Source organism: Xenopus laevis, chromosome 3S (assembly GCF_017654675.1).
Source record: "Xenopus laevis strain J_2021 chromosome 3S, Xenopus_laevis_v10.1, whole genome shotgun sequence".
In the NCBI taxonomy this organism is placed as follows: Eukaryota; Metazoa; Chordata; class Amphibia; order Anura; family Pipidae; genus Xenopus; species Xenopus laevis.
The window spans coordinates 26,181,118-26,208,752 of record NC_054376.1 but is presented as its reverse complement, the minus strand read 5'-3'; the positions used below and the strand labels follow the sequence as shown (position 1 = coordinate 26,208,752).

Here is a 27,635-nt window from a genome sequence, read left to right as displayed (position 1 = left end):
TGAGTCAAAATTAGAATCAAACAGTTTCCCTGGTTCAAAAGACAGAACACAAATCGACTTTCCAAGCTTTCATCCATAAAGCTCTTCTTCCCTCCTATGAAAAGGCCATAAGTCTCACTGACAACTTCACTGCCGTGTCACACAAGAAGTCAGTAGCCAAAAATATGTTATTCAAGGAGTCTAACAAATCATCTCTTGAAACTCCAGTGTCAATGTCTTCTGCTAAGTTTTTTTAACCAACATTTGAATATTCTAGACACAAAAACTGCTGCAACCGATGGTTTAGATAATTCAGCTGCCGCCAGATTAGACCTTCTTGGAGCTGTTTCTGCTCTTCTAGCCATTGGATCTCTGAGCCCTGAAGAATCCTCCACTGGAATAGTTGTTCTTTTTTTTAACATTCTAGCAATTGGCATGTCTACTTTCGGATGATCTTCCCATGCGGCTACCTTTTGCTTATTCAAAGCAAACATTTGTTTAAATCTTTTTGAAATGTCAGTGACATAATCGTGAGATACCTGTATCTATAATTGATCAGGATTTATCCTTCTAGGCTACCGATGTCTGCAAGCCTAAACAGTATCGCCACCTTCTGGTCATTCTTTAATATGCAAATTATCTAGACAAGTTGGCATTTGTATTTGGAAAATAGAATAGGAAAAGATTTATATTTCCAGTATCAGCCAGATTGGCCCACAGCAATGGCACCAGAGAAACCAGAGAACCTTAAGTCAATTGGCCCACAGCCAGTTTTGTTCCCCTGTGGACCCTATAAATCCTGAGTTTGTTCAGGAGGAGACGCAGGGGCCCCTGCGAGGCTATTGAGAAGGCGGATGGAATGGATCAGACTGTGCATATTATATAATCCATCTAGTGACACAGCAAATACACGGCCATAGTTAGTATTCCAGTGAACCATAATTGATATCCTGGAAGGTCTGGCAGCCAAACAAAGCCGGAAAAGTATAACTTTATGTACTGGTCACACAGTGGAAATTTGGATGCTATTTATTTATACAATTCTATAATAGAAGTACGATATGAACAACTCTGAGATAAATATGACTTATTAAGCTGCCCCACGGGAGCTAAATTGACCATTGGACATAAGTGACAGAGATTTTAGGAATGTCTGAACTCCGGGATACACTCCCTGTGCATGCATTGTTAAACCAAAAGTTTACTTGGAGGCTGCAAAGCTCAACTCCGTCGTGGTTTATCAGTGTCACCTATTTTATAACCATTTAATTCTGGCACAGTCGAGCAATGTGGTTGATTCAAGCCCTACCTTATTATCCTTGGAACTTTTGAATTCAGTATTGTAGTTACATAGTTACATAGTTACATAGTTACATAGTTAAATTGGGTTGAAAAAAGACAAAGTCCATCAAGTTCAACCCCTCCAAATGAAAACCCAGCATCCATACACACACCCCTCCCTACTTTTAATTAAAATTCTATATACCCATACCTATATTAACTATAGAGTTTAGTATCACAATAGCCTTTAATATTATGTCTGTCCAAAAAATCATCCAAGCCATTCTTAAAGGCATTAACTGAATCAGCCATCACAACATCACCCGGCAGTGCATTCCACAACCTCACTGTCCTGACTGTGAAGAACCCTCTACGTTGCTTCAAATGAAAGTTCTTTTCTTCTAGTCTAAAGGGGTGGCCTCTGGTACGGTGATCCACTTTATGGGTAAAAAGGTCCCCTGCCATTTGTCTATAATGTCCTCTAATGTACTTGTAAAGTGTAATCATGTCCCTTCGCAAGCGCCTTTTTTCCAGAGAAAACAACCCCAACCTTGACAGTCTACCCTCATAATTTAAGTCTTCCGTCCCTCTAACCAATTTAGTTGCACGTCTCTGCACTCTCTCCAGCTCATTTATATCCCTCTTAAGGACTGGAGTCCAAAACTGAACTGCATACTCCAGATGAGGCCTTACCAGGGACCTATAAAGAGGCATAATTATGTTTTCATAATGATGCTTGGGTTGTATCCCATTACCTTATTCATCACTACTAATTAGTAACACATTGTTAATAGTGGGGAGGGGCCCCAACTTGTATCCAATATTTCATTTTTTTTTGGGAAAGGAAAGTAATTTTTTAAAGATATATATTTAAATAAAAAATGATATGTGATTTTATCTATAGGATTGTCTTATGCAATGTTTGATAGTGGCCTTATTACTACCTTTGGTTTCATAAAGGTTATATAATTTGGGAAATTATTGATTGGTAAACCAATGTTCCCTGGTTGTCAGGGTATTGTTCTTACTTTCTGCAGTGTGTTTTATTATTAGAGAGAAAACTATTTTTCTTTTTTTAAATTTGAACTATTTGATTTAAATGAAATGGGAGACAGCCTTCCCAAAATATGGAGATTTACGGGTTTCCAGATAATGGATCCTATACCGGTAATTAGCAAAAGTGTGATGGCTGCTATTAGCTCATTAGTAGTGATCAATTCCATTATAATGTTTATTCAGTACTATATTAACAGATGGAAGTTGCCAAGGGCATAACAATAGGGATAACATGGTGCAGTATTTATAGTCCAGGCTAATGCATAACCCCAACTGTCCCTTTTTCTACGGGACAGTCCCGATTTTGACAGCTCAGCTGCAGTACTGGACTTTTTATTAAAAAGTCCAGAGTTTCTCTTTGATCTCATGCACTGATGTCAGAAAAATATTAAATAATATATAATAAACTTACATGAAAATTAAACAAGAGGCTTTTTGGCAGAGAGCCCAGAATACTCAGCACCTGCACTATATACTGTACATTTGTAACAATTTAAGATAAGCAAAGATACAATTGTAACCTTTTAAGATAAGCAAGTCTTTTGGGAGACCTGAGACACAGCTTAAAGGCATGGTTTACCTTTATGTTAACTTTTAGTATGTTATTGTATGGCAACTTTTTAATTGGTCTTCATTTTTTTCTTGTTTATAGTTTTACCTTCTTCTTCTGAATCTTTCCAGCTTTCAAATGGGGTTCACTGACCCCATCTAAAAAACAAATGCTCTATAAGGCTTCAAATTTATTGTTATTGCTACTTTTTATTATTCGTTTTCCTATTCATATTACAGATCAATGCATGGTTGCTAGGGTAATTTGGACTGTATTTCCATCTTTCAAATGTTGAGAGGTTTGACTAAGACACCCAGGCCCATATTATGCATATCTTTATTTATATACTATACTATACTAACTCTCTCTCTCTCTCTATATATATATATATTGTATATATACTAACTAATTGTGCATTCAGTGCTGTACAAACCTGTGTTTGGCCATAAGGGATTCTACCCTTGTCACCTACATGCTGAGATCCCAGAAGGTAATGGAATGAAATCACCATGTAATTGCACTACACAGTGTTCTGAACACAGTAGGGCCCAAGAGGCAAGGCCTGGCTCTGCTAGTAGTTGCACAATGCAGCCCCTGCTAACCCTCCTCCTCTTTGAGCACTTGCTATATACTAGTTCCCTAGATAGAGAGTCTTCTAGTCCTATTCAGATCCACTTAGCACATTCTACGGAGCCCCAAACAGTGTGTTGCCACCTGCTTAATGTCTGTTTGATGCACAAAGGATTATTCTGCCTTGCCCAGCAAAAGGGAACCCTACGAAAAGTGCTTGTATCTTCTGAGAAATGTCAGGATATTATTTTATATTGCTATACCTGACTTTGTAGTGTTGTGATGGTATATTGGCATGGTGCTTTATCTAAAAAACAGCCTCTCAACTACATCATGGCAAAGCTGTGGTGGCTCAGCAGCACCATCTGTGAAAATGTCATCACTGTGCCCCTGTAATAGCTGACCCCAATTCTATATTTCAAGTAAGCACGGATAAAGCAGAACATCCAACCTGTGGCCTAAAACTGTTTAAAAGCTAAACTCCCATCATACCTGGCACCACTGGGGGTTGTACCTAATGTCACAGGGTACAAATGTAAATAAACATTCCTGGGAGGGAAAGACAACAGAAGTCGACTGAGAAATAGAAAAGTCCAGTGGTTTAAAGCCACTGAAACAGATGTTTATTAATGACTTTGAATCTACATTAGAGATAAATGTTCATTTCATAATTGTTATTCATGTAAAGTAGACTGTCCAGTATGTCATCTCCATCTGACATCTTCCTCAAAATATACAATCTCAATCTGACATCATCCTCAAAATATACAGTCTCCGTCTGACATCATCCTCAAAGTATACAGTCTCCATCTGACATCATCCTCAAAATATACAGTCTCCATCTGACATCATCCTCAAAATATACAGTCTCCATCTGACATCATCCTCAAAATATACAGTCTCCATCTGACATCGTCCTCAAAATATACAGTCTCCATCTGACATCATCCTCAAAATATACAGTCTCCATCTGACATCATCCTCAAAATATACAGTGCCCATATGACATCATCCTCACATCCTCAAAATATACAGTCTCCATCTGACATCATCCTCAAAATATACAGTCTCCATCTGAAATCATCCTCAAAATATACAGTCTCCATCTGACATCATCCTCAAAATATATAGTTTCCACATGACATCATCCTCAAAATATACAGTCTCCATCTGACATCATCTTCAAAATATACAGTCTCCATCTGACATCATCCTCAAAATATACAATCTCAATCTGACATCATCCTCAAAATATACAGTCTCCGTCTGACATCATCCTCAAAGTATACAGTCTCCATCTGACATCATCCTCAAAATATACAGTCTCCATCTGACATCATCCTCAAAATATACAGTCTCCATCTGACATCGTCCTCAAAATATACAGTCTCCATCTGACATCGTCCTCAAAATATACAGTCTCAAAATATACAGTCTCCATCTGACATCATCCTCAAAATACATCACGGACATCTCCTCAAATATACAGTGCCCATATGACATCATCCTCACATCCTCAAAATATACAGTCTCCATCTGACATCATCCTCAAAATATACAGTCTCCATCTGAAATCATCCTCAAAATATACAGTCTCCATCTGACATCATCCTCAAAATATATAGTTTCCACATGACATCATCCTCAAAATATACAGTCTCCATCTGACATCATCTTCAAAATATACAGTCTCCATCTGACATCATCCTCAAAATATACAGTCTCCATCTGACATCATCCTCAAAATATATAGTTTCCACATGACATCATCCTCAAAATATACAGTCTCCATCTGACATCATCTTCAAAATATACAGTCTCCATCTGACATCATCCTCAAAATATACAGTCTCCATCTGACATCATCCTCAAAATATATAGTTTCCACATGACATCATCCTCAAAATATACAGTCTCCATCTGACATCATCTTCAAAATATACAGTCTCCATCTGACATCATCCTCAAAATATATAGTTTCCACATGACATCATCCTCAAAATATACAGTCTCCATCTGACATCATCTTCAAAATATACAGTCTCCATCTGACATCATCTTCAAAATATACAGTCTCCATCTGACATCATCCTCAAAATATATAGTTTCCACATGACATCATCCTCAAAATATACAGTCTCCATCTGACATCATCTTCAAAATATACAGTCTCCATCTGACATTGTCCTCAAAATATACAGTCTCCATCTGACATCATCCTCAAAATATACAGTCTCCATCTGACATCATCCTCAAAATATATAGTTTCCACATGTCATCATCCTCAAAATATACAGTCTCCATCTGACATCATCTTCAAAATATACAGTCTCCATCTGACATCATCTTCAAAATATACAGTCTCCATCTGACATCATCTTCAAAATATACAGTCTCCATCTGACATCATCTTCAAAATATAAAGTCTCCAACTGACATCATCCTCAAAATGTACAGTCTCCAACAGACATCATCCTCAAAATATACAGTCTCCATCTTACATCATCCTCAAAATATACAGTTTCCACATGACATCATCCTCAAAATCCCTTCTTTTCCATCCTTCTTTCCTCCAGCCCTCCTCTCATGGCCTCCTTTGGACTCGTTCTTTTCTCTTCAGACACATCTCTATCGACGGAGGCTACTCCAACTTTTTGGACTTCTCTTGTATTTCCATCGGAGTCGCTGCAGGTCAAAATAGAGATTGCACCCTAAAATTTCAGATTTACAGATCATTCCTCCGGTCAAAGCATTCGCAAACCCACACAGAATATTCTGACCTGGAAGACAGAATACATTGTCAGCCACAAACCAGTGTGTCAGCTCAACTGCAAAAACATGTTTAGATATGAGAATAAGAGGCAAGATGAATATATAACCCCAAAAGTCCTGTACGCAACACCTACTGAACAGTGTATGACTTTGTAGAGAATACAAATTTGAGAGGAATGCAGACCATTGTTAAAGCCTTATTCCTTACATACGACATGTCCCACTCCCTCTGTCACTGACCTGTAAGATACAGTTGTTTATGGGTGTTTTAGCTCTCATTGCTGCCGCAGTATCAGACAGCATCCTGGCAATATTGTGGTGTGTCCCATAAAACTCACCCCTTGGGGCAACCAGTTAGTGTTGGCTGGTGACAGGCGAGCCGCTGGTGTAGCAATCAATCTGCAAAGACACAAATTCATGCATAAACCACTGCACACAATGGTCCAAAGTTACCTAACTTTAGGGAATAAATACATATCATCATTCTTCACTCACAAAGCAGAGCATCAGTATCAGTATTTAGTATTCAAATACAAATGTATATTTATAGACTAGCCACTGGAAACACTCACTAGTGGTCATCCATAAGGTCATTTGCCCTACTGACATCATCACACTTTGTGGCACTAAGCTCTCAGAATTAACTTGCATTGTAACAACCATCCCCAGTTAGACCTGAGAGACATGGCATACTGTTCATCCACTGGGGCTTATTTATTGCAACCACTCAAATGTTGTCTTTCATTATTCTGCCTGCACAAAGCTATTCACTTTGTTGACAAACGAGCCCCCAATGTGTATTGTGTTGACCCCTTCATTTTGTATCTTATCACTGTTTCCTGCTCCTGACTTGAGCATGCTAAAAAAGTGCCCATCTGTGTAGCTCCGGACAGAACCTTTTGGCCTTTCTTTGACTCTCCCCTGTAATTGCTATTTGATTTGGGAAATCTTCCCCTTTACGTTGCTGTTCCATAAACTGACTCAATTCCCTTTTATTCTCTTTTTTCCCAGTAACACCGGGGCTCTCATCTTGTCCTTGATCTGAGGGAAGATCTGAACGTTGGTCTCCAGCATGGCCTCGGCAAAGCCACTCTTCAGACTCAGCTTTCCACTCACTCACCCCAGTCCGGCTTTCCCCTGCCTTAAAGAATGGCAACTTTGCAATTGATATTAGTTTTTTTTTCATTATTTGCCTTCTTCTTCCAGCTTTCAAATTGGAGGGTCACTGACCCCATCTAAATAAACAAATGCTCTGTAAGGCTACAAATGTATTGTTATTGCTACTTTATATCACTTATATTTCTATCTGGCCACTCTCCTATTTTCATACCAGTCTCTCATTCAAACTAATGCCCGGTTGCTAGAGTAATAGCTAAATCATTTAAAAAAAATACTTAAAATAAAAAGTGAAGACAATTGCAAATTGTGTCAGAATATCAATCTCGAATGAGTTTAATAGCAAACAAGCAGTTAAAGTACAGGGCTCCAGATACAGCCTGAGAATCACGTGAGGGAAGCCCACATCCAGCCAATGAGCTGCTCATTCGAAGTCAGGTACAAAAGAGCGAGGGCAACATACATGTGGGCACAAAAATACACTGAGTGTGAGACAGGGACCACACATAACATTGTGGTATTTACATATTGAGAGCATGGGCGTGGTTTCGTCAGATCAGGGGCGTGTCTGCTCGCCTGCCTCTTTTTCACGTCAGAATAAAAAGTATTCGGATAAAATTCCCAGCCTCACTAAATATGGCGGCTCTTGCCCGTCTCACGTCTGTGTCACGTGAGTTTAAGTTCAAAGCTTGGCGGAGTGAAATCATCCGTCACGTGATGCATGCGAAAGCTTGTGGCTGCTGTAATGAGCCGGTAGTGCGTAGAATGGAGTGATTTAAAGGACTACCTGTAGAGGGAATAAAGCAGCTGATTGTTCGCATTGTAAACCCATGGTAAACTCTTCCCACTTTGTTTAAGACTGGCTAGCTCTCTGCACTCATATCTTTTAAATCTCGACAATTCTGCATACACACCTCGTGCTCCCTTTTGCCTTTTCTTTATTAAGCCGCGGTGTATCGCTTTAAGGGAATAGTGAAGTCACAGCCATGTGAGCAAGATGTGGGCGGGGCACATTGTTACACAGGGGAGTGCCTGGCTGAGACATCAGCACTTCCTGAAAGCCTTTATGGAGCTTCTGTGGTCCGTCCAGAGCAGGAAGCAGGAGAACTCAATGTAGAACTGGGCAGCCACCTGGTATAAATGCCACACAGGTGCAGCTCTCCACAAGGAAGGCTTTTCAACAGGTGAGGGTTGCTGGGAGTTGGAATGGTGGAGTTGAGAGTTGCTGGGAGTGGAAGGAAAAGGCGAGGGTTGCTGGGAGTGGAAGGAAAAGGCAAGGGTTGCTGGGAGTGGAATGAAAAGGTGAGGGTTGCAGGGAGTGAAACGGTGGATCCGAGGGTATTTCTTATTGGCACATAACTCTGTTTTATTGCATGCACATTGTCAGATAATCCGCAGTATATGTGTGGGCACGTTGCTACACAGCCCCAATATTCCTTCACTCACAGTAGTACGTAGTCCCTGGGATCCTTACCTTCTCATCGGCACATAATCTCTAGTAATTCCATACCTGTCACAGCCCAACCTCCAGTGTATTCAGAAATTCGCTCCACCTTTCCCAGTATCTCGCCAACAGGTAGAGTTATCCGCTAGAGTGCCTCTGCTTATGAAGTACAGTGTCTAACTAAACCCTTGCCTGTGGAGGGATGCTGGGAGTTGACGACGGCACCAGGACACCGATTGGCTACAGATCTAGCTGAGACCAGCAGCATGCATTTACAACTGGCTCCGTGCTTGCAGCAAAGATATTTTAGTAGGATGCAACTGCCATGTTTTACCAGGGTTCCGACTGGTCAGGGGCTGCAGCTTATTGCTGTGATGTTGCTGGGGACACAGTGTCCTGTGCAAGATGATTTAACTGTCCCACAAGCTTGAATAAACAGGTGACTGATATGGAAGCCATGGATGTGCCGTTAGCTCAGCACCACATCGTACCAACATGCTGAAGCCTGCCCCCCCCACCACACCACTAGAACACTGGTAATTTGTGGCCCCTTTTCCTTATAAAGTACAGTGGTCGGGGAGGAGGTCATTCCTACTTGCCAACCGCTAGGTGCTGAAAGTAAAGCTGAGCAGTAACAGAGCAGTGGGGCGGGAGGTGTTTAGCAGTGATGTGGCAAATAAAGGGTGTCTCCTAAAACTCTGAACAAGGAAAGGATGGGGTTTGATGGGTGTGTAAGTGTAAAGCAATACAGTGAATCAGCTGATTCTGCACAGAGCCACCCAGTGATGGAGATGGTGCAAAGCTAATGTTTCATCCAGTAACCCAGTGAACAGGATCCTGTAGACACTTATGCAGTTGTTCATTTAACATTAGTTTATCTTTACAGAGGAGCATTGATGTCCTAAATGGCTGAATAGAAACCGGTGCAGCCTGCAGTGTGACTGTGTGTCAGCCACAAAGTGGATCTTCATTGCAACCAATAACGTGGATGATCCAACCAGCACATTAGAATTGCAGCCTATGACTTGCTCTGGGACGTTAGAAGCAACCAATGGCAGTGAGCCTGTCTGAGTTTCATTAGTCACACCAGTTGATCAGCTTATCAGTCATAAATTGGATGTCTGCCTCAGGCTGCACTGAATTCCTCTTAGCCATGGAGGTACAAGTAATATTTGTAGGGTTGCACCAAATCCACTATTTTGGTTTCGGCTGAATCCCCAAATCCTTAGTGAAAGATTTGGCCGAATACTGAACTGAATACGAATTTGCATGTGCAATATGCAGGGGGGAAAAAGTGGAAAAAATGTTTTTACTTCCTTGTATTTGATGAAAAATCACATGGATTCCCTCCCTGCCACTCATTTACATATGCAAATTAGGATTCAGATTCAGTTCAGCCGTTAACAAGGATTCGGCCGAATCCTGCTGAAAAATGCCAAATCTCAAACCCAATCCTGGATTCGGTTCATCCCTAATAATTTGTGTGCACCCCTTTAATTATGATTGGTTATTAATGTTTGACTGGATAGGTTTCTACAGTACCCTGCAAAATGGGTTGATCATTTGTCATGCAGCTCTTGGATTACTCTTTTTGTGCATACAAAATACACTGACATAGACAATACAGGTATGAGACCATTTAATTATTATTATTATAGAGAAAATGGTAATTATTAAAAAAAAAATTGCATTATTTGGATGAAATGGAGTCTATGGGAGATGGACTTTCCATAATTTGGAGCTTTCTGGATAACGGGTATCCGGATAATGGATCCTATACCTGTATTGAGAATTGCCTCTGCTAAAACGCTTGTAGTGTCTTAAAGGAACAGTAACAAAAATGAAAGTGTTTTAAAGTAATAAATTTATAATGCAGTGTTGCCCTGCACTGGTAAAACTGATGTGTTTGCTTCAGAAACTCATTTATAGTTTATATAAATAAGCTGCTGTGTAGCCATGGGGGCAGCCATTCAAAGGAGAAAAGGCTCAGGTTACACAGCAGATAAGCTCTGTAGAACATAATGGTGTTATCTGTTATCCACTATTTAACCTGTTTCAATTTCCCCCATTGCTACACAGCAGCTTATTTATATGAACTATAGTAGTGTTTCTGAAGCAAACACATCAGTTGTACCAGTGCAGGGCAACACTACATGATATTTTCATTCCTATAAAACACTTTCAATTTTTTGGTGTTACTGTTCCTCAAAGCCAATTATCACTATTGTCTATTTTGTAGCCATGACAAGTAGCTGCTGCTAGTAGCTCTGTGTGTCTTCACCCTAAATCAGGCGCTAACCCTCCACGCTGTATACATGTAAACATGTACTCTATGCAGCAAAATGATCTGGGGGCCAGCAGCTTGTTATGACTGCACTGTGCACAGTTAAATATGTTGATTTAAAACAAATGTCTCTTTGTAGATACGGGTGGTCTTTATATGCACCATGCCAGAACACAGTGATGCCAGCCTGCCCCCTGAAGAGAGGATCCGAGCTCTGGTGCTGAAGGGGACATCGGTAGAGGTGAATGACGACATTCCTCCCAAGCGCTACTACAGGTCTGGAGTGGAAATGATCCGAATGGCCAATGTGTACGCCGGGGAGGGCAGCACAGAAAACGCCTTTATCTTGTACAACAAATATATCACGTAAGATCCCCATTTTTGGCACACGTTTTATCATTGTGGCATCTAATCTGGGCTGAGATTGGATAAACATTGGGGCTTTTTCAGGAAACGTACTGGCATTGGTCGTTCTTATCTACATTAGAAGTTACCTAACGGTCCTGTTGATCATTTTATGATGATCATTTTTTCTTTTGGTAGTAATTGTTACTTAAAGTTCCTAAACCTGACTGTTTTGCCAACCTGACTGTCCTGTCTCAACCTGTCAGTTAAAGGTGGTGTTCCCCTTCAAACAACTAGTTGTTTTTAGATAGTTGACCCGAAGTAAAGACTTTTCCCAAATATTTTCTATTTTCTATCGTGTGACTGTTTTTCTAATATTAATATATTAGTACGGTAAGTGAAAGTGTAATTTTTCACCTTCTAAAGCAGCTCTGGGAGGGGGGGTCGCCGACCCTGTAAACTGATCTAAATTGATGCATTTAGTTAATACATTTCTTATCTTTGTCCCTTCTGAGCAGAATCCCTGGATTTCATTACAGGCAGCTGTTAGAACTGATACAATAGTTGCTAATAATCCTGAGAAATTAAACTAAATGTTGCAAAATTTAGAGTCTGTGCCTGAATTACTGAGCTGCCAGACTCAAACACCAGAGACAGGGACATTAAACTTTAAACTTAGATTTTGGAAAAACAGTAAAAAAATAAATAATGGAAAGTAATTGAAAAAAAAAAATCTTTATTTCTGGGGAACAATTTGAAATCAACTGAACTGAAAAAAGTGTTTGGAAGCATTTCGAATGCTATCGACCTCCTGCTGCACAAATATGGCAGCCCCCTCGTAGAGGAACATTTGTGAAAGAAAAGTCATGTAAAAGCATCAGGCAAATCCTTTTATGGCAAAATTATAACTGTAGGTATGGGATCCATTATCCGGAAACCCGTAACCCAGAAAGCTCTGAATTACAGAAAGGCCGTCTCCCATAGACTCCATAATAATGAAATAATCCAATTTTTTAAAAACAATTTCCTTTTTCTCTGTAATAAAACAGTAGCTTGTACATGATCCAAACTAAGATATTATTAATCCTTATTGGAAGCAAAACCAGCCTGTTGGGTTTATTTAATGTTTACATGATTTTCTAGTAGACTTAAGGTATGAGGATCCAAATTACGGAAAGATCCGTTATCCGGAAAAACCCCAAGTCTCGAGCATTCTGGATAACAGGTCCCATACCTGTAGCACCTTAAGAGAAGCCAAACCTACTGAAACTATTATTAATATCAATTACAGTTAAGAATCGGGATGACTGGCTTGAAGCACTAAGTATATTCCCAGAGCGATAAGCAATCAGATATTTGTTTGTTTTTGAATGCAGACCATTTACATGTTATTTGTACACCAAAAGAGATCTGTCATGTGCTGACCGTATGTAAATATTTATTATTCTCGCACAAACATTTAAATGTATTTAAATGTTTTTTAATAGAGAAACAAAGGCTCATTTACCATTATTTTCCAGAATTCTACCATAACTGCTCCCAATGCAAACTGCTTAGTGAAATGCGTGCAGAGGCCCACGTGTGTGGGATAAGCACATATGATTTAACAGAGGCAACATTGAGCCGCTATAGTTTCAGAGAGCACTGAACTTACTGCCTGGTCAAGGCAAGTATTAAAGGATAAGTAAACCTTTAAAAAAATGAATGTAAAATTGATGAGTGCTATCCTAAGAACTTTTGTATTGTACATTCATTATTTACTTTGTTTTAATTCCAAGATATTAAAGGATACATGTACTGTTAACATTAATTTTATTACAGCAGCACCACCTGCTGGTGATTTTCTGACCACCAAGTAGTCAAAGAAGTTGTCAGGAGAAAGAAAGAAAGAGAGGCTGATCTTATGTTCTTCTGCTTAGGAAAATTAGAAACCTTTCTCAAATCTTTCCTAACCAGAAGAACATCAGATCCAGTGGCTTCCAAGCCGGCAGGGGGTAGGGATTATTTGGCCACTTGCTGGAGGCATTTTATAGAAAGCCCGGTTCTTTTCTCTGCAGAATTATTACAACACTACTCATACAGTCTGAACTTAGACCTTACGGGTAGGCAGAGTGGTGAGTGCTTTTTGGACTTGTATCCAGTCCTACAGTAAATAAGACAACCACCCTATAACGTGCTCTGCACACATGGAGACCCATAGGCTGAAGTCAGGACCAGCACAATCTGGATGCTTCTGTATATGTGTTATAGGTCAGTGTTAACATATCACATGACCTCTGGGTTTGATAGGAAGTTTCATTCTCATATGTGTTATAATGTGATAACAAGAGAAAAGACTGGACGCACTGACTGGCTCTTTCCTTAGGCTCTTCATAGAGAAGCTTCCCAGACATCGGGATTACAAAACAGCCAATGCACCTGAGAAGAAAGAGACCCTAAAGGTAAGACCCTGATTGGGGGACAGGGTCCCTGCTTGTTTCACCATCGCGCTCACTTTTACTCTGTCTTCAAGAAACTGAAGGAAGTTGCGTTTCCCAAGGCAGAGGAGCTGAAGAAAGAACTTCATAAAAGATACAAAAAAGAATATGAAGAATACTCGGAGAAAAAGGTGAAATACACATCGGTTAAACAATCAGTTTGGTTATTTCTTGGTATTTTGTTAAATGTGACCATACTTTTACTAATGTAGATGGGCTGCTATTATTCTAACTGTTCAGCCGTCTCAGCATGAATCTGGGTGATCATATATTTATGATTTATTGGATAGCGCAGAGTTGGACCATGCAGGGCAATTTCAATCAAATTTACTCCTATGGCTGAAAGCCCATGACACTGCCATTGTCTTGTGAATCATGTAATGAGATTTCATTATGCAGCAAATATGGCAGATCCTGCTTGGAAAAAAAAAAAAGCTTCACTGAAGAACATTTTCAATATGTATTAAAGGAATTGTTCAGTATGAAAATAAAAACTGGGTAAATAGGCTGTGCAAAATAAAAAATGTTTCTATAATAGTTAGTTAGCCAAAAATGTAATGTATAAAGGATGGAGTGACTGGATGGCAAATATAAGAGCCAGAACACTACTTCCTGGTTTGCAGCTCTCTTGGTTTTCACTGATTGGTTACCAGGCAGTAACCAATCAGTGACTTGAGGGGGGGGGCACAACGGTCATAACTGTTGCTTTTAAATCTGAGCTGAATGCTGAGGATCAATTGCAAACTCACTGAACAGATATGTACCATGTGGCCCCCCTTAAAGTCGCTGACTAACTCAGAGTTAGAGAGCTGAAAAGAAGGAAGTAGTGTTCTGTTTTGTAAGACACCCAGTCACTCCAGCCTTTATACATTACATTTTTGGCTAACTAACTATATTAGAAACATGTTTTATTTTGCATGGGCTATCTATTCAGGCAGTTCTTGATTTTGCACTGAACTGTTCCTTTAATGCAAATCCTAATTCTAGTGTATACACAATATTCCAAGGCTAATGGCACACAGGCATTTTGTTCATCATTGCCCTCCAGTATAGCACAGCAATGATCAAAGTGCCCCTGTTGCCCCTCCTAAATATACTGAGTATAATGTGCCTTACTGAATGCACGCAGGGTGTTTTGCTGGTGAGGTCTGCCCATCACTTCTTTGTGTATATTCAATAAGGATCTTCCTTTATTAGTATTCAGATTGATGACAGATGGACGGGGGCATTTTTCATACTCTGTTTTCTGTGTGGGTAGAATGCCCTGTATGCTGTTAACCCTAACATTATACTTTACTGATAAACTTTGACCATATGTTGTTCTTGTGTTCTGATCAGAGGAAGGAGGAGGAAGAGCGTGCTCGCCGCCAAGCTCTGCAGCAGCAACTTGATGCAGAAAAGCAACGAGTGGCTCTTATGAAGCAGCAACAGGAACAGCAGGAACAGTTTCAGGCCTTTGAGGAAATGATCCGCAGAAAGGAGATGGAGGCTGAGCGACTCAGAATCTTACATCAGTTTTCTAAAGATGACTCTGAACCCGAGTCACTCGGGGGCCCTCTCATATCTGGGGTGAATGAGCCCCCTGTCACTCCTCTGCTCCCTTCATATGGAACTGTACAGCCACAAACACCTGCTGTAGACAGATCTTTGAAGCCATCCTCTTATGGCAATAACAGTAGTGGTAAGTAACTGTTTTCATCCTGGAGACCCTGTATCCAGAGAGATGACTGAACCAGTAATTGTGTCAGTGGTGCAAGAAACATAACATTCATATACAGCTTAGTTGGAACTTACTTTGGGATGTGTAGTACTGACTGCAATGTGAAGAGTGGGCGTATTAGAAGAGTATCTCCCACTATATCCTGCTATGTGAAGAGTAGGTGTATTAGGAGAGTATGTTAAGTGTAAAAGGATCTCCCACTATATGTTCTCTTTAGTATACTTACATATTGTTTATCCCTCATTGTCCACCATTAATGAATAGGGCACAGACTATAGAATACTAAATATTTCTCTGGTTCATAATTGTATGTTGTGGTTACCTCTAATGGTAATGGGGCAATTCAGGGTGTTTTGTTACTTGACCGATTTCTAGCTTGGTGGCCGGGTGGCAAGCTGCCCCTTTCTAGTTCTATTGCAATCAGTTGACAAGTACAATGTTCTGTTTAATTCTGTGTGGCATTACCCTAACACCTCTGCGTAGTACAGTTATAGGATCTGATATTTAGAAAGTCATTATCCAGAAAGCTCTGAATTACAGGAATGCCATCTCCCATAGGGGCAAATTTGCTAAAGCGCGAAGCAGCCAACGCTAGCGCAAATTCGCCAGCATGATGTCATTTCGATACTTCGCCGATTTACTAACGGGTGCTGGCGTAAATTCGCTAGCGAAGTGGACCTACTCTAGCGCTTCTTCCTTACGCCAGTCGAAAGGGACGTAACTATGCTAATTCACTAACTTGTGCATTTTACTGAACGTTACCTCTTGTGCCAGACTTTACTTCGCCAGGTCAGACCAGGTGAAGTTCAATACAATAGATAGGAGTTTGTCCAAAAATAGTTAACATTTTTTCTAAGTCCCAAAAAACGCTGGCGTCTTTTACTTTTTAATGGTGATAGTATGAAAAATAGCGTAAATTTTTTTGGGGGTACTCTCCTTCCCCCCCCTACATTTCCTAACATATGGCAACTCAACGATACAGTGGGCACATGTGTAGGGCAATAGAACACCTTTATTTTATTTTCTAAAGGTTTCCTGGGCTTGTGTAGTGTAATGTAGTTACTGCAGTCCATTATATTTTAACTTTGCGCCGTATGCAAATTAGGCATCGCTATCATAACTTCGATTTGCCTGACATAGTAAAGGTAGCGCAACTTCGCTACCGTTCGCCTCCCTGAGTGCACCTTCGCATTTTAGTGAATTTGCGTAGCACTGGCGAAACTACGCCTGGCAAAGTGTGGCGCAGCTGTCGCTGGTGCAACTTTGGATCTTAGTGAATTTGCCCCATAGACTCCTTTTTAAGCAAATAATTCACATTTTTAAAATGTTCTTTCCTTTTTCTCTTTAATAGTAAAACAGCACCTTGCACGTGATCCCAACAAAGATCTAATGAATCCTTATTGGAGCTAAAGCAATCCCATTGTGATTATTTAGGCTAGGGTCAGTCAGCCTGCTGAAATCCCCAAGCTGATTTCAGCCCCTCACCACGAGCAGTATCCTCCTTTTTTTCACATCCAGAACCCTTGTGTCGGCTTTGGCATGAAAACACTCTGCGGATTTCGGAGTCTACATTTCACGCCAAAATCCAATGAGTGTGTTCCTGCTGGAGCCAAAGCAAGAGTTCCATATGCGAAAGAAGAAGAGGATACTGCTCACGGTGAAGGGCTGAAATGAGCCTGTGGATTTCAGAAGGCTGCTTTCGGCCCCATATGGCCTTAGATTTAATGCTTCAACAAGCTTGTTGATTCAAATTAGGAAAAGACCCCTTATACAGAAAACCCCAGACCCCAAACATTTTGGTTAGTGCTTATGATTACCGTATATACTCGCGTATAAGCCGAGTTTTTCAGCACCCAAAATGTGCTGAAAAACTCGACCTCGGCTTATACGCGGGTCATACGCCAATCCCTCACCGGATCCCTCACCTCCCTCTCCCATATATACTCCGTATATACGCCAATCCCTCACCGGATCCCTCACCTCCCTCTCCCATAGCGCATCAGGACTCTGTGACTGACTGTCATGATCGCCGCCCGGAGCAGGTCCAGGAGCTCGCCCGGAGCTCCTGGACCTGCTCCGGGCGGCGATCGTGACAGTCAGTCACAGAGTCCTGATGCGCTATGGGAGAGGGAGGTGAGGGATCCGGTGAGGGATTGGCGTATATACGGAGTATATACGGTATTTGAAAGAAAATAACCCCTACTTTCAGCACCTGGGTGTGTCATTAGTAACTCCTCACTTCATTGATATTCATAGGCTCACAAAATGGGGTGTGGGGACCAGGGCCCTTTTGTATAAAGTGTTGTGTTATTTCCCAGCACCCACTGCTAGCCCTGTATTCTATATGGATTATCTTCTCCCTACAGGAACCAGCATGGCAGCACCAACTGCTAAACAGGGTCTTATTTATAATAATGGGATTATTGGACCCCCTTCCCCCATCCAGGCCATATTCTCCTAGAAGAGTTTGTGACCAAAATAAGCAGAGGAATTTCAAAGCTCTTGCTGCGGACTGTAAACATTTACATGTGTCCTGCACACTGTTGGGGCCGCAGAAGGAGCCTCGTATGTAGTTGCTGCATCTTTCCATCTCTCTGCCCCTGGTTGAGTTATAAGTTATTTTACTGTGACTGGTGTGCTTACAATTTTTTTTTTTTTAAACTGTGGGCAGGCCTACCTTTCATTGTTATTCAGTGGGTGCAGGTACAGATTGATTTTCAATTAGCCCCTAGGCTTATACACGAGTCAATAAATTTTTCCAGTTTTCTTAGGTAAATTAGGTACCTCGGCTTATACACGGGTCGGCTTATACACGAGTATATACGGTACTTGGGTATACTTTTAGAAATTCTTTTTTCAGGTAATAGAAGGAGGAATTAAAATGATTTTGGCTGGTATTGCCATCTCAGTGGACAGGCATCTAAACGATTCACAGGTGTACCCAACAATACAGCGGACGCACTTCAGAATGACCTAAGGGCATTACCCATGGTTCTAGGTGATTGTCATAGAAAGAAATAAGGGTGCTGATCTGGAGCATTTAGTCCCCTGCCGCCAAACTGGAAATGACTCTGGTGACCAAACACCCTGTCTGCCATTGCCCATACGATCATTAGTCTGATTATGTTTTAGTTAATCCCAGACCTATAATATAACTGATTTTATTTTAGTTAATCCCGTACCTATAATATGTCAATATATATGCTATAACAATATAGCTGTGTTATGAGTATAAGGCATAGCACTCTCCTGTGCAAGTAAAAATGGGCCGATGGCACTTCATGAATAAAATAGTTGCTCGGGTTCCTCTTCCACTAGCAATAAGGCAGTAGTTTAAATGACAAGTCTGAAGATGGACAGAAGAGGGCCTAAAGAAAAAGTAACACTTACTATGTCAAGCATTAATACCCAGCCTGCTTGCTGGTTTATGGGTGTACCCGACTTCAGCAACCAGGTACCTAAATAATGAGGTGAACCTGACTCTGAAGCTTGGGATATACGTATATTCTGGAAAAGGGAAATGGATGTATGTTAGCATTAGGAACCTCTGTAATTGCATTATGTTTGTGTTTAGGTGCTACCAGTGACGGGCTACGCCATGTAAAGATTCCGCGAGATGTGTGTTTCAAGTTCCTGCACCTGTCAGAGAATAACACGCAGAGAGGGGTGGAGACCTGTGGCATTCTCTGCGGGAAACTGGTAGGACCATTGGCACTTTGTCTGCTTTTTATCGTCTTGCACAAAACTTGGCTACTGTTTCCTTCTTTTAGCTGGCTGTATGCACAGTGTTGTATTTGGTGATCATACTGGGATGCAACTTTGTTATTTAACTACTCCCATTCCAACTCCTTAATCATTGGCTCCTCCTTTTATACCCATAGGAAACATTTAGACTTACATTCCTTTATAAAGACAGCTGCTGGGTTTCATCTCTGTAACAGGCCCACCTTATTTTTGGAAACCTGATCTTGTATCCTTATTTATAAGGCGAAGGCCAAGGGGAGAGATAAGTTACTATTAGCCAGTGTGAGGGTTACATTCTGAATATAACTGTACATATCCACAAATCCTTCTCTCGGACTTCATTTAATAATCGACTACTAATTACAAAGTAGGTGTAGCCAAATTATGCCAATGTTTTTATTCATAATCCTTTATTATTTAAGAGTACAGCAATATTCCTTGAACCCTGTGGAAAGTTAACCAGTAGCTCTGTTTCCTCTCATACCAGTTGCAGAACGAATTCACAATCACACACGTCATTGTACCCAAACAGTCAGGGGGCCCTGATTATTGCAACACCGAGAGCGAAGAGGACTTGTTCCTGATACAGGACCAACAAGGACTAATCACACTTGGCTGGATACACGTATGGCATTACTTTTTCTTTAACTCTTCATGATTCCGTTTCTATTACTGACACCGATGGCGGGTGCTGGAACATACAGGTGTAGTAATGACAGTGTTTATTTCTTGTATATTCTGTAGGGTGACCAGCTAAAGGGAAAGTTTTGTTGCAGCGGACAATAGAGTAGAGGAATAGCAGATTTTGCATTTCAAAGTGACAGCCATATAGTTTATAGCAGAATTTACATTTGTTTCTATGTGACACCTCTTATTTCTAGTGATGTCTAGCAGGTGGACAGAGCAAAGACCCTTTTTGGTCTTTGTCCCACCCCCAAGCCCACCATCGTTCCTGCAGCATGGTTGAAGTGGTTTAGGTGGTTGACACAGGTAAGCAACAGAAGAATCAGGGGGCTGGAAGGAGATAAGGCGTTAGTTTAGGCATATTCGATTCGAGCCAGCAATCGAATGTGTTACTGGCATTTACCTGCAAGAATCTAGAATGTGTCATTTACAGTATAATAAGAGCCCTGAAGTGTGGTGCTGTATAACCTTGATACAGCACAGGCAGACACATGGGGAAATGCTCTTATTAAACAGGTTACATTCATAATATCCCTGAATGCATTTGCACAATACTTGTGTGTGAGAAACAGACATTCCCAAAACTACAATGATTATTGTTGGTTAAAAGATTAACAGACCAAGCCCTGAGTGTTATATGTACTTGTCTAGGTGCTGCAGAGAATGCAGCTCAATAAAATAAGATTTAGCAATAAATTTGATTGTTAGAAGCTTCAAGAAAAAAAGTCCAAAGCAGCAGCTTCTCATGGTCAGGCCGTACACTGGAACCTTGTATTTAAAGCTGCTTTGATTATTATAAGTGCTTGTTTAAAAGAGGGCCATTCCAAACCTGTGGCTAATAGGGATGATCACCAGTAAGTATATAGTAGAGAGTAGCATGATCAATATACATCTAATGGGGGGGGGGGGGGAGATTCCAATGACCTTGTATTTGTATGGAGACAAATGGGGATGTAGTGCTGGATGAGTAGTGTTAGCCTTAGCAGAATGAAGTAACAATGACTGAGCAATGTATGTCTTCTCCCTTTGCAGACCCACCCCACCCAAACTGCTTTCCTCTCCAGCGTGGACCTTCACACTCACTGCTCTTACCAGATGATGCTTCCAGAATCCATCGCCATTGTCTGCTCGCCCAAATTCCAGGAGTATGTTTGTGTTTTCTGGGCACTGTTATTAACCCATGTGTGTCTCTGGGTCTCCATTTCTCATAGGGGGGATCACTTTTCTGTTGGTTGCCACTAAATCCTATACATGAATATGGCTAAAAATGCCATATTTTATATACTGAATTTATTGCATCAGCCTAAAGTTTCAGCTTGTCAATAGCAGCAATGATCCAGGACTTCAAACTTGTCACAGGGGGTCACCATCTTGGAAAGTGCGACACTTGCATGCTCAGTGGGCTCTGATTAGCTGTTGAGAAGCTAAACTTAGGGGCCGTCGCTAATTATCAAGCAGAAAATTAGGTTTGTCTGTAATATAAGCTGATGCTACAGGGCTGATTATTAAATTCTGATGCTAATCGCACTAGTTTCTGTGCTGCCATGTATTAATTATCTGTATTAATTACTAATCCGCCTTATATTGTGACATTTCTATTCTATGTGTACTGTATATTGTGAGTGGATCCCTAAGCTCAGTAAGTGACAGCAGCACAGAGCATGTGCAGTGAATCAGCAGAAAAGAAGATGGGGAGCTACTGCGGCATCTTTGGAGACACAGATCTTTACTGCTAAAGGGCTGTGGTTGCCTTGGGCTGGTACAGAAGCTCAAAACATAATGAACAACATTTCTAGCTACTTCTTTAGTTAAGTTTTAGTTCTCCTTTTAATGCAATTGTTGGAATAGATTTAATGGTGAGGCTAAAAACTTCATGTCCCATCATCCACTTGGTAGGAATATTAATTGCCAGAAACTAAAGGGCTCTATTGAAGATGGTTTTTATGCTCTTGAGCGCTTTTCCTCTATAATAAAGATGTTGGGTTCATTCTGCAGAACAGGATTCTTTAAACTGACGGATTACGGCATGAAGGAGATTGGTGAATGTCGGCAGAAAGGTTTTCATCCCCACTGCAAAGACCCACCTCTGTTCTCTGTGAGTATTTTTATTAGTGGCATTCTAGTCAAACGTGTAAGGTATCCAGTAGTGCCACAATCAAGAACGTCCATCAAAGAATGGTGTTAAGTGCATCCCTAGTGCTCCTGTTGGTGGACTCCAAAATTCATACAGACAAATACAAGAGTCCTCTGCACTCAACCCATTATTAATATATTTAGGACATTGAGACATTTTGTGCCTTAAGCTACAAAAAATGTCTTACCCTTTAAACAAAACAGGGATTGTTTGTCCATATATTGCAATATATTTAAGCTGGCCAACTACATCAATGTAATCCCTGGTCTGGCCAGTCCTACACTCAACTGATTCATTAAGAATTCTATTACTTCATTATACATTTTACACTTTACACAGGGACTAAGTTTTACCTGCAACTTACTTGCTGCTTTCAAAGTAAAACTCCCAATGATTGCCCTTTTATTGGCCACCACTGGTATCACCTGACTATGGCTGGTGTTGGTAGACTGACTACCCAATAAGAATGCTTAACTTGAGCTTAAACATAAAAGACTGAATGTTGCTTTTAAAGGGCAACCGTGTGTGTGTGTAAATCAAATCTAAAAATTCTCTCCAGACTATAATGGCAACAGTGATGTCTATTTATTATCATCTTTGTAAGCATACAAGTCCAGCTGCAGTTGCAGTGGATACACTATGTAGCACCTTTTAAAGGGGAAGTTAACTTTTTAACTTCAACTGGCTGCTTCCTTTTATTCCCTATGGGAACATGGAGCAGTCTAGCCTCCCAGATGCACTCCTCATTTAGGGTACAACTACATGGGCGACTTCGGTGCGTTTCCGGCGAATCCAACGCGCTGCACCAAAACGCAGGCATCAAATCGGATGCGACGGAAAATAAGGTAAAAAATACAAATGTCGGATCTTGTTGCATCGTTCATACAACACGACTGTCTGAGTCTGCCTCTGACAGTCGTGTCGATGAATGCTGCAACACCATCCCACATTGCTATTGCTTAACTTATTCTCCGTTGCATCTGATTTGACACCTGCGTTTTGGCGCATTGCGTCGGATCCGCCGGAAACACGCCAAAGTCGCCCATGTAGTTCTACCCTAAGTCAAGCCAGGGCTTTGGATTACTCGTAATTGTGCCATTTAGTGGGTCCTGCTGAGGGCATGGGAGAAATGATTTTCTTTCTTCCTTTGGCCACTCTGTATCGGTCACCATTGCTTTAATCACACATTTCTTTTCCCCCTGTACAGTCCAGTAGCCATGTTTCAGTGACCGAGCAGGATGTCACTGTGATGGATCTACGATAATTCCAGCAGGGAATGTGCCAATTCTGCGCTCCATCCTCCTAACCCCCGAGAGCCATGAAGCGAACTGCGAAGAGCTGAATGCATATCTGTACAGAACAGTGCACACCTGTGGCTGTGTCACCTCTCCTGTGGATTTTAGGACAGGACTCAGTCTGAGTAGTGGAAGGAGTCTACTATTACTGTGCAGTTAAAGATGGATTCCATCCCTTTTCTGCTGCGTATGAAAATCTGCAGTGCACCGTCAGCGACCATATCTGATCTGGACTGTTACTAACATGTGCTGAACACTAGACAGCGGTTGAGGGCGTTCTCCATTTTGGAGTTGTCAGACGCATTGTAGTACTTGAGATGATGGACCCCTTTGTGTAAATACTGTCAGATTAATCTGCAAATGGCACCCTAGGCTATAGAAATACTGTTTTACCTTAAAGAAATTCCAGCACAGATAAAGTCTATTTTTAATCCACACTTTAATTATTCTATTCACCCCCTCAAATGGAAAATGTTATTTTACTAAAAGGAATTGTACATACATTAATTTATTTGATCTGCTTCTCAGCGGTAGGTTGGGAAAATGACCTTGTGCCGTTTTGACGATAGAGGAAATTTGTTAACTCTATATATTCTCCTAGCATTAAACATTACAAATTCCTTTGCAGTGGTCATTACACAGTCTGACTGTAATATGGTCTTCCTGAAAGTGAAATGTACCCACAAACTTCCCATATTGAAATGATGGGCCTTCTTGAAACCCCCATAGACCATTCCTTAGCGCAAATGCTTGCTTTTCACCTTGAGTTGTTGGAAGCAGAGAATAGCATAGTTGGTTGCTATGGGTTCTGGTGATAACTTACACCTTTTTTTCGGAAAGGTGGACCACTAACATCTGTCTGTAATAATGTCTCACTAAAGACAAATGCACCCTCAACACTGCAATATAGATTTCATGATGTCTATCAGACTTTTTCAGCTCAAGCCCTCCAAGGAGATCCAACCTTTGTTGAGGTTCAGGTACAGCCTATGATTAAGTGCCCACTGGCACGAAACGCGTAAGGCTATGTAATTATTTATTTTTGTGGCCTAATTAAAGTTGTCGGTTCTTTTACAAGCCTGTTTGTGGGATCTGTGAGTACCTGCCATTTTTCTTTGGTTGGATACTTCCACATTGAGCAGTAGGTCTGGGGCATGAGCACCCACACCCCACGTATTACTGGTGAGATAAAAAAAAAAACTTTTTAGGTTTTTACATTGGGACATTATTTCTAATCAGGGATCCCTTTACCTCATAATATTTAAGATAAGTAAATTTTCACCCCAAATGACTCCTTAACTTTGGTGGTTCCTGAACAGTGGGGCTGGCCGCTCTGGGGAGGGGCTTGGAACAGTGGTGGGAGGGGTCTCAGCCTGAAGACCAGTTAGAGTGAGGATTGGGGCGTTTGTTCTCCTAGATATGTGTGAAAACCCAGCTTGAAGGTCAGCTATGGCGAGATTTGGGGTGACTGTATTTGCTGACCTAGATATTTTTATGAGCATAAATAAATGTATATTAAAGTGGTTATATACTGAATAATAGATCAAATGCTTGTTACAATAAGCCTAATTCCCAAAAAGATTTATTGTCAAACCTAATTTTGCTGTTTACAGCTGTTACAAAAAAAACTATTGTTCTTAAATTGGCTGGCCGAGTCCACTCGTTCAATGACTGATATTGTGTCTCTTCTAAACCAACCTGAGTTCCCCAGGTGGGCTGCCAAATTGGCTTCAAAGTCAGTCATACAAGGGCCCTTTTCCATTCCTGTGCCGCACTCCCCAACAGCCGTTTTGTCACAAAAGCGTTGAAACGATCGAGCTTGTGACAAGCAATCGAGGGTGAGTCTCGACAGGTGTCCATTGTGCATGTGCACCACATTTTTAAAACGAACAAAGCGGAATATATTCTTTATTTGGTGTGGTAGGTGATCTAACCCTACAGAGATGTCCTACCACAGAGGGGATTATTAGGGTTGCCACCTTTCCCCGCCACTAACTCTGGACAGGTGGTGGCGGAGCTTTGATGTAGAGATTTATGATTGGCTTGCATTAATCTCAGGGAATCCTGCCCAGTTTTCCTAATTTGGGCAGGCAGTTTTGACCAAGACAGCCTGTCAAAACAATTGAGCTGTCCGAGTCGAAACCGAACAGAAGGCAACCATAAGGTCTATATTAATATCAGGATCCCATCCTAATGAAAGGTGCATAAAAATCTCAACATCTATGGCCAGCTTTAGTGGAAAATAGCTGGCATAAAAGGCGTTTGTGTATAGCTGAAGGAATGATTAGAAAATAAACATTTCCAAACATATATATTATCTCAAAAAAAGAGGATTCCTTTTGAAGTCACACGGCACATTTTTCCAAATATTGTGCAAAATATATATACCATCACAATGGGGTTCTTGAAATACTTCAATTTCAGGGTTTCCTTCTATTCTGGATGTGTCTCTTTTTCATTAAGGGAAAGCTGCCTGAATACTACAAATCTTGAATGACCATTGCTGAAAACCTGTGCCCTCCTTATTGAGAATAAACACATCCGTGAAGTCAGACAGGTGAGTGTGCCACTAAACCATAGGCATGTGATAATGCAAAGTCCCGCAGGTAAACCATTTATATCAGCTGTTGGTTGTGTAGGGGGTCCCAGCCTGCTTGCACCCTTAGGCGTTTGGGGAGATTGGTCGCCGCAAAAACAAGGCGATTAGTCGCCAGACAACCAAATCTCCCTAAAACGCCCTGTGTGGACTTACCCTAAGGGTAATCACAGTTTTCACTGATATTATCAGCAAGCAGTGAGGGGGTTGTAAGGCTTATTCCTGCTCTCTGGGTAAATCCCTGTAGCAGCGCCGTACTCGTTTCAGGTCATGTGACCGTCATCAGGGGATGCTGCATCCTAAACTCCCCTGTGTTTTATAGGTATAGTGGCACAAGTTAAAGGCATTAAAAATGTTTAAAGGCATAGTTACACCAATTAGGACAGAGACACACTCTGCGATTCAGGGAGATTAGTCGCCCAGCGACAAATCACCTCTTCTTCAGGGCGACTAATCTCCCCAAACTCCCTCCCCTGCCTTCCCGTCGGCTAGAATAAAAATCGCCTGTGGGGTGGCACTCGGATTGCTTTGTTTTCCGAAGTTGCCTCATGAGGAAACTTCGGGCCCATGGTGAGGAAAATACATATAGGGAAATCAATTAGAAAATTTGCATACAAAATTGACAGTGTTAACGAAATACAAAAATTGACAATTAACATGATGTAATAAGAACATCTGTTCTCTCAATAGTGAAAAAGGTCCGGTGTTGGAAAGTCCAATGTGAGCAAGTTCAATATATCTATATATGCTATAATCCGTAACAATACAAAAAATGAAAAAGAAGATACTAAAGCACAGTCCAATAAAAACTATGATTGTAAATAGTCAACGAAAAAGGTGCAAAAAATCCAAAGGAAATGTAGAAGTTACCTAAAGTAAAGGCTCTGATGATACATCTCTTTAGAGGTTCTTTTTTTCTCCTTCTCTTCTATTATAAATTACATTGGTATCTCTTTCTTCAATGTACATACACATCCCACATATTTCTTTTTAATGTATTTTAAAGTTCCTTTTCCTTATTTTTCTTAAAAAATATTGATGCTGTAGAAAAGCTGTAATGCAAGCTTTAAACACATGAGGACGCAAGAGTAACACAGTATTTTTAAAACAGGATATTCATAGCAAATCAAAAGAGAGAGAAAGAATCCCGCTTAATCCCTCAACTAACAGCAGTCACAAACGAGACTCTCCTGTAGCCTTATTCAATTACCTTATGGGTACAAATTAAATTATAAAGTGCAGTGCTATAATTGATTTTATCCAATTAATAAACAATTACTAAAATGAATTATTAATAAAGTGCAGTGCAATATAGTTCATTCAATTGGTTAGATTTTAAAAAGCAAGTTGATGATTATGCCCACTTTGGAACCAATTATAAAACACCAGTTTCCCTTGACCAGGATTTAGATCCTCTCCAATATTAAAAATAGCAGTGTTGCTTAAAAAAATAAATGAATTCTATTCCCCCATCCAGTAAGGTTTGAGGACTTAATTCATTAAGTTTAAAGTGCTTTACAGTGCTGTATACATAAATATAGTGCAGGTAATTGAGTTGATTAGAGTGACCACAATTAAGTAGGAAGAG

The 27,635-nt window shown here is 40.7% G+C and overlaps 1 protein-coding gene and 1 long non-coding RNA gene across 4 annotated transcripts; one reads left to right on the top strand and one right to left on the bottom strand.

Annotated features, from left to right (window-relative positions):
• Positions 1–4,923: 4,923 nt before the first annotated feature.
• On the bottom strand, positions 4,924–8,369 carry LOC108712724. The gene is made up of 3 exons (XR_001935040.2): positions 8,239–8,369; positions 6,449–6,607; positions 4,924–6,216 (listed from the first exon to the last, which is right to left on the bottom strand). It is a non-coding gene; the product is annotated as an uncharacterized LOC108712724 (long non-coding RNA).
• stambp.S (STAM binding protein S homeolog) lies at positions 8,020–24,529 on the top strand. 3 transcript variants are annotated; one of them, XM_018254257.2, is made up of 10 exons: positions 8,020–8,157; positions 11,192–11,418; positions 13,763–13,838; positions 13,910–14,005; positions 15,213–15,555; positions 19,169–19,293; positions 19,826–19,963; positions 21,055–21,167; positions 22,018–22,117; positions 23,364–24,071. In XM_018254257.2, exons 1-10 carry the CDS (start codon positions 8,155–8,157, stop codon positions 23,418–23,420), a joined length of 1,278 nt encoding a protein of 425 aa, XP_018109746.1. In that variant the 5' UTR covers positions 8,020–8,154; the 3' UTR covers positions 23,421–24,071.
• The last annotated feature ends 3,106 nt before the right edge of the window (positions 24,530–27,635 follow it).

Excerpts from the sequence above, each read along its gene's own strand:
- stambp.S (XM_018254256.2), top strand. The coding sequence starts at position 8,531 with ATGGTGGAGTTGAGAGTTGCTGGGAGTGGAAGGAAAAGGCGAGGGTTG. Across the intron at positions 15,556-19,168 it reads TTATGGCAATAACAGTAGTG|GTGCTACCAGTGACGGGCTA; the intron begins GTAAGTAACTGT and ends GTTTGTGTTTAG. Across the intron at positions 21,168-22,017 it reads TGCTCGCCCAAATTCCAGGA|AACAGGATTCTTTAAACTGA; the intron begins GTATGTTTGTGT and ends TTCATTCTGCAG.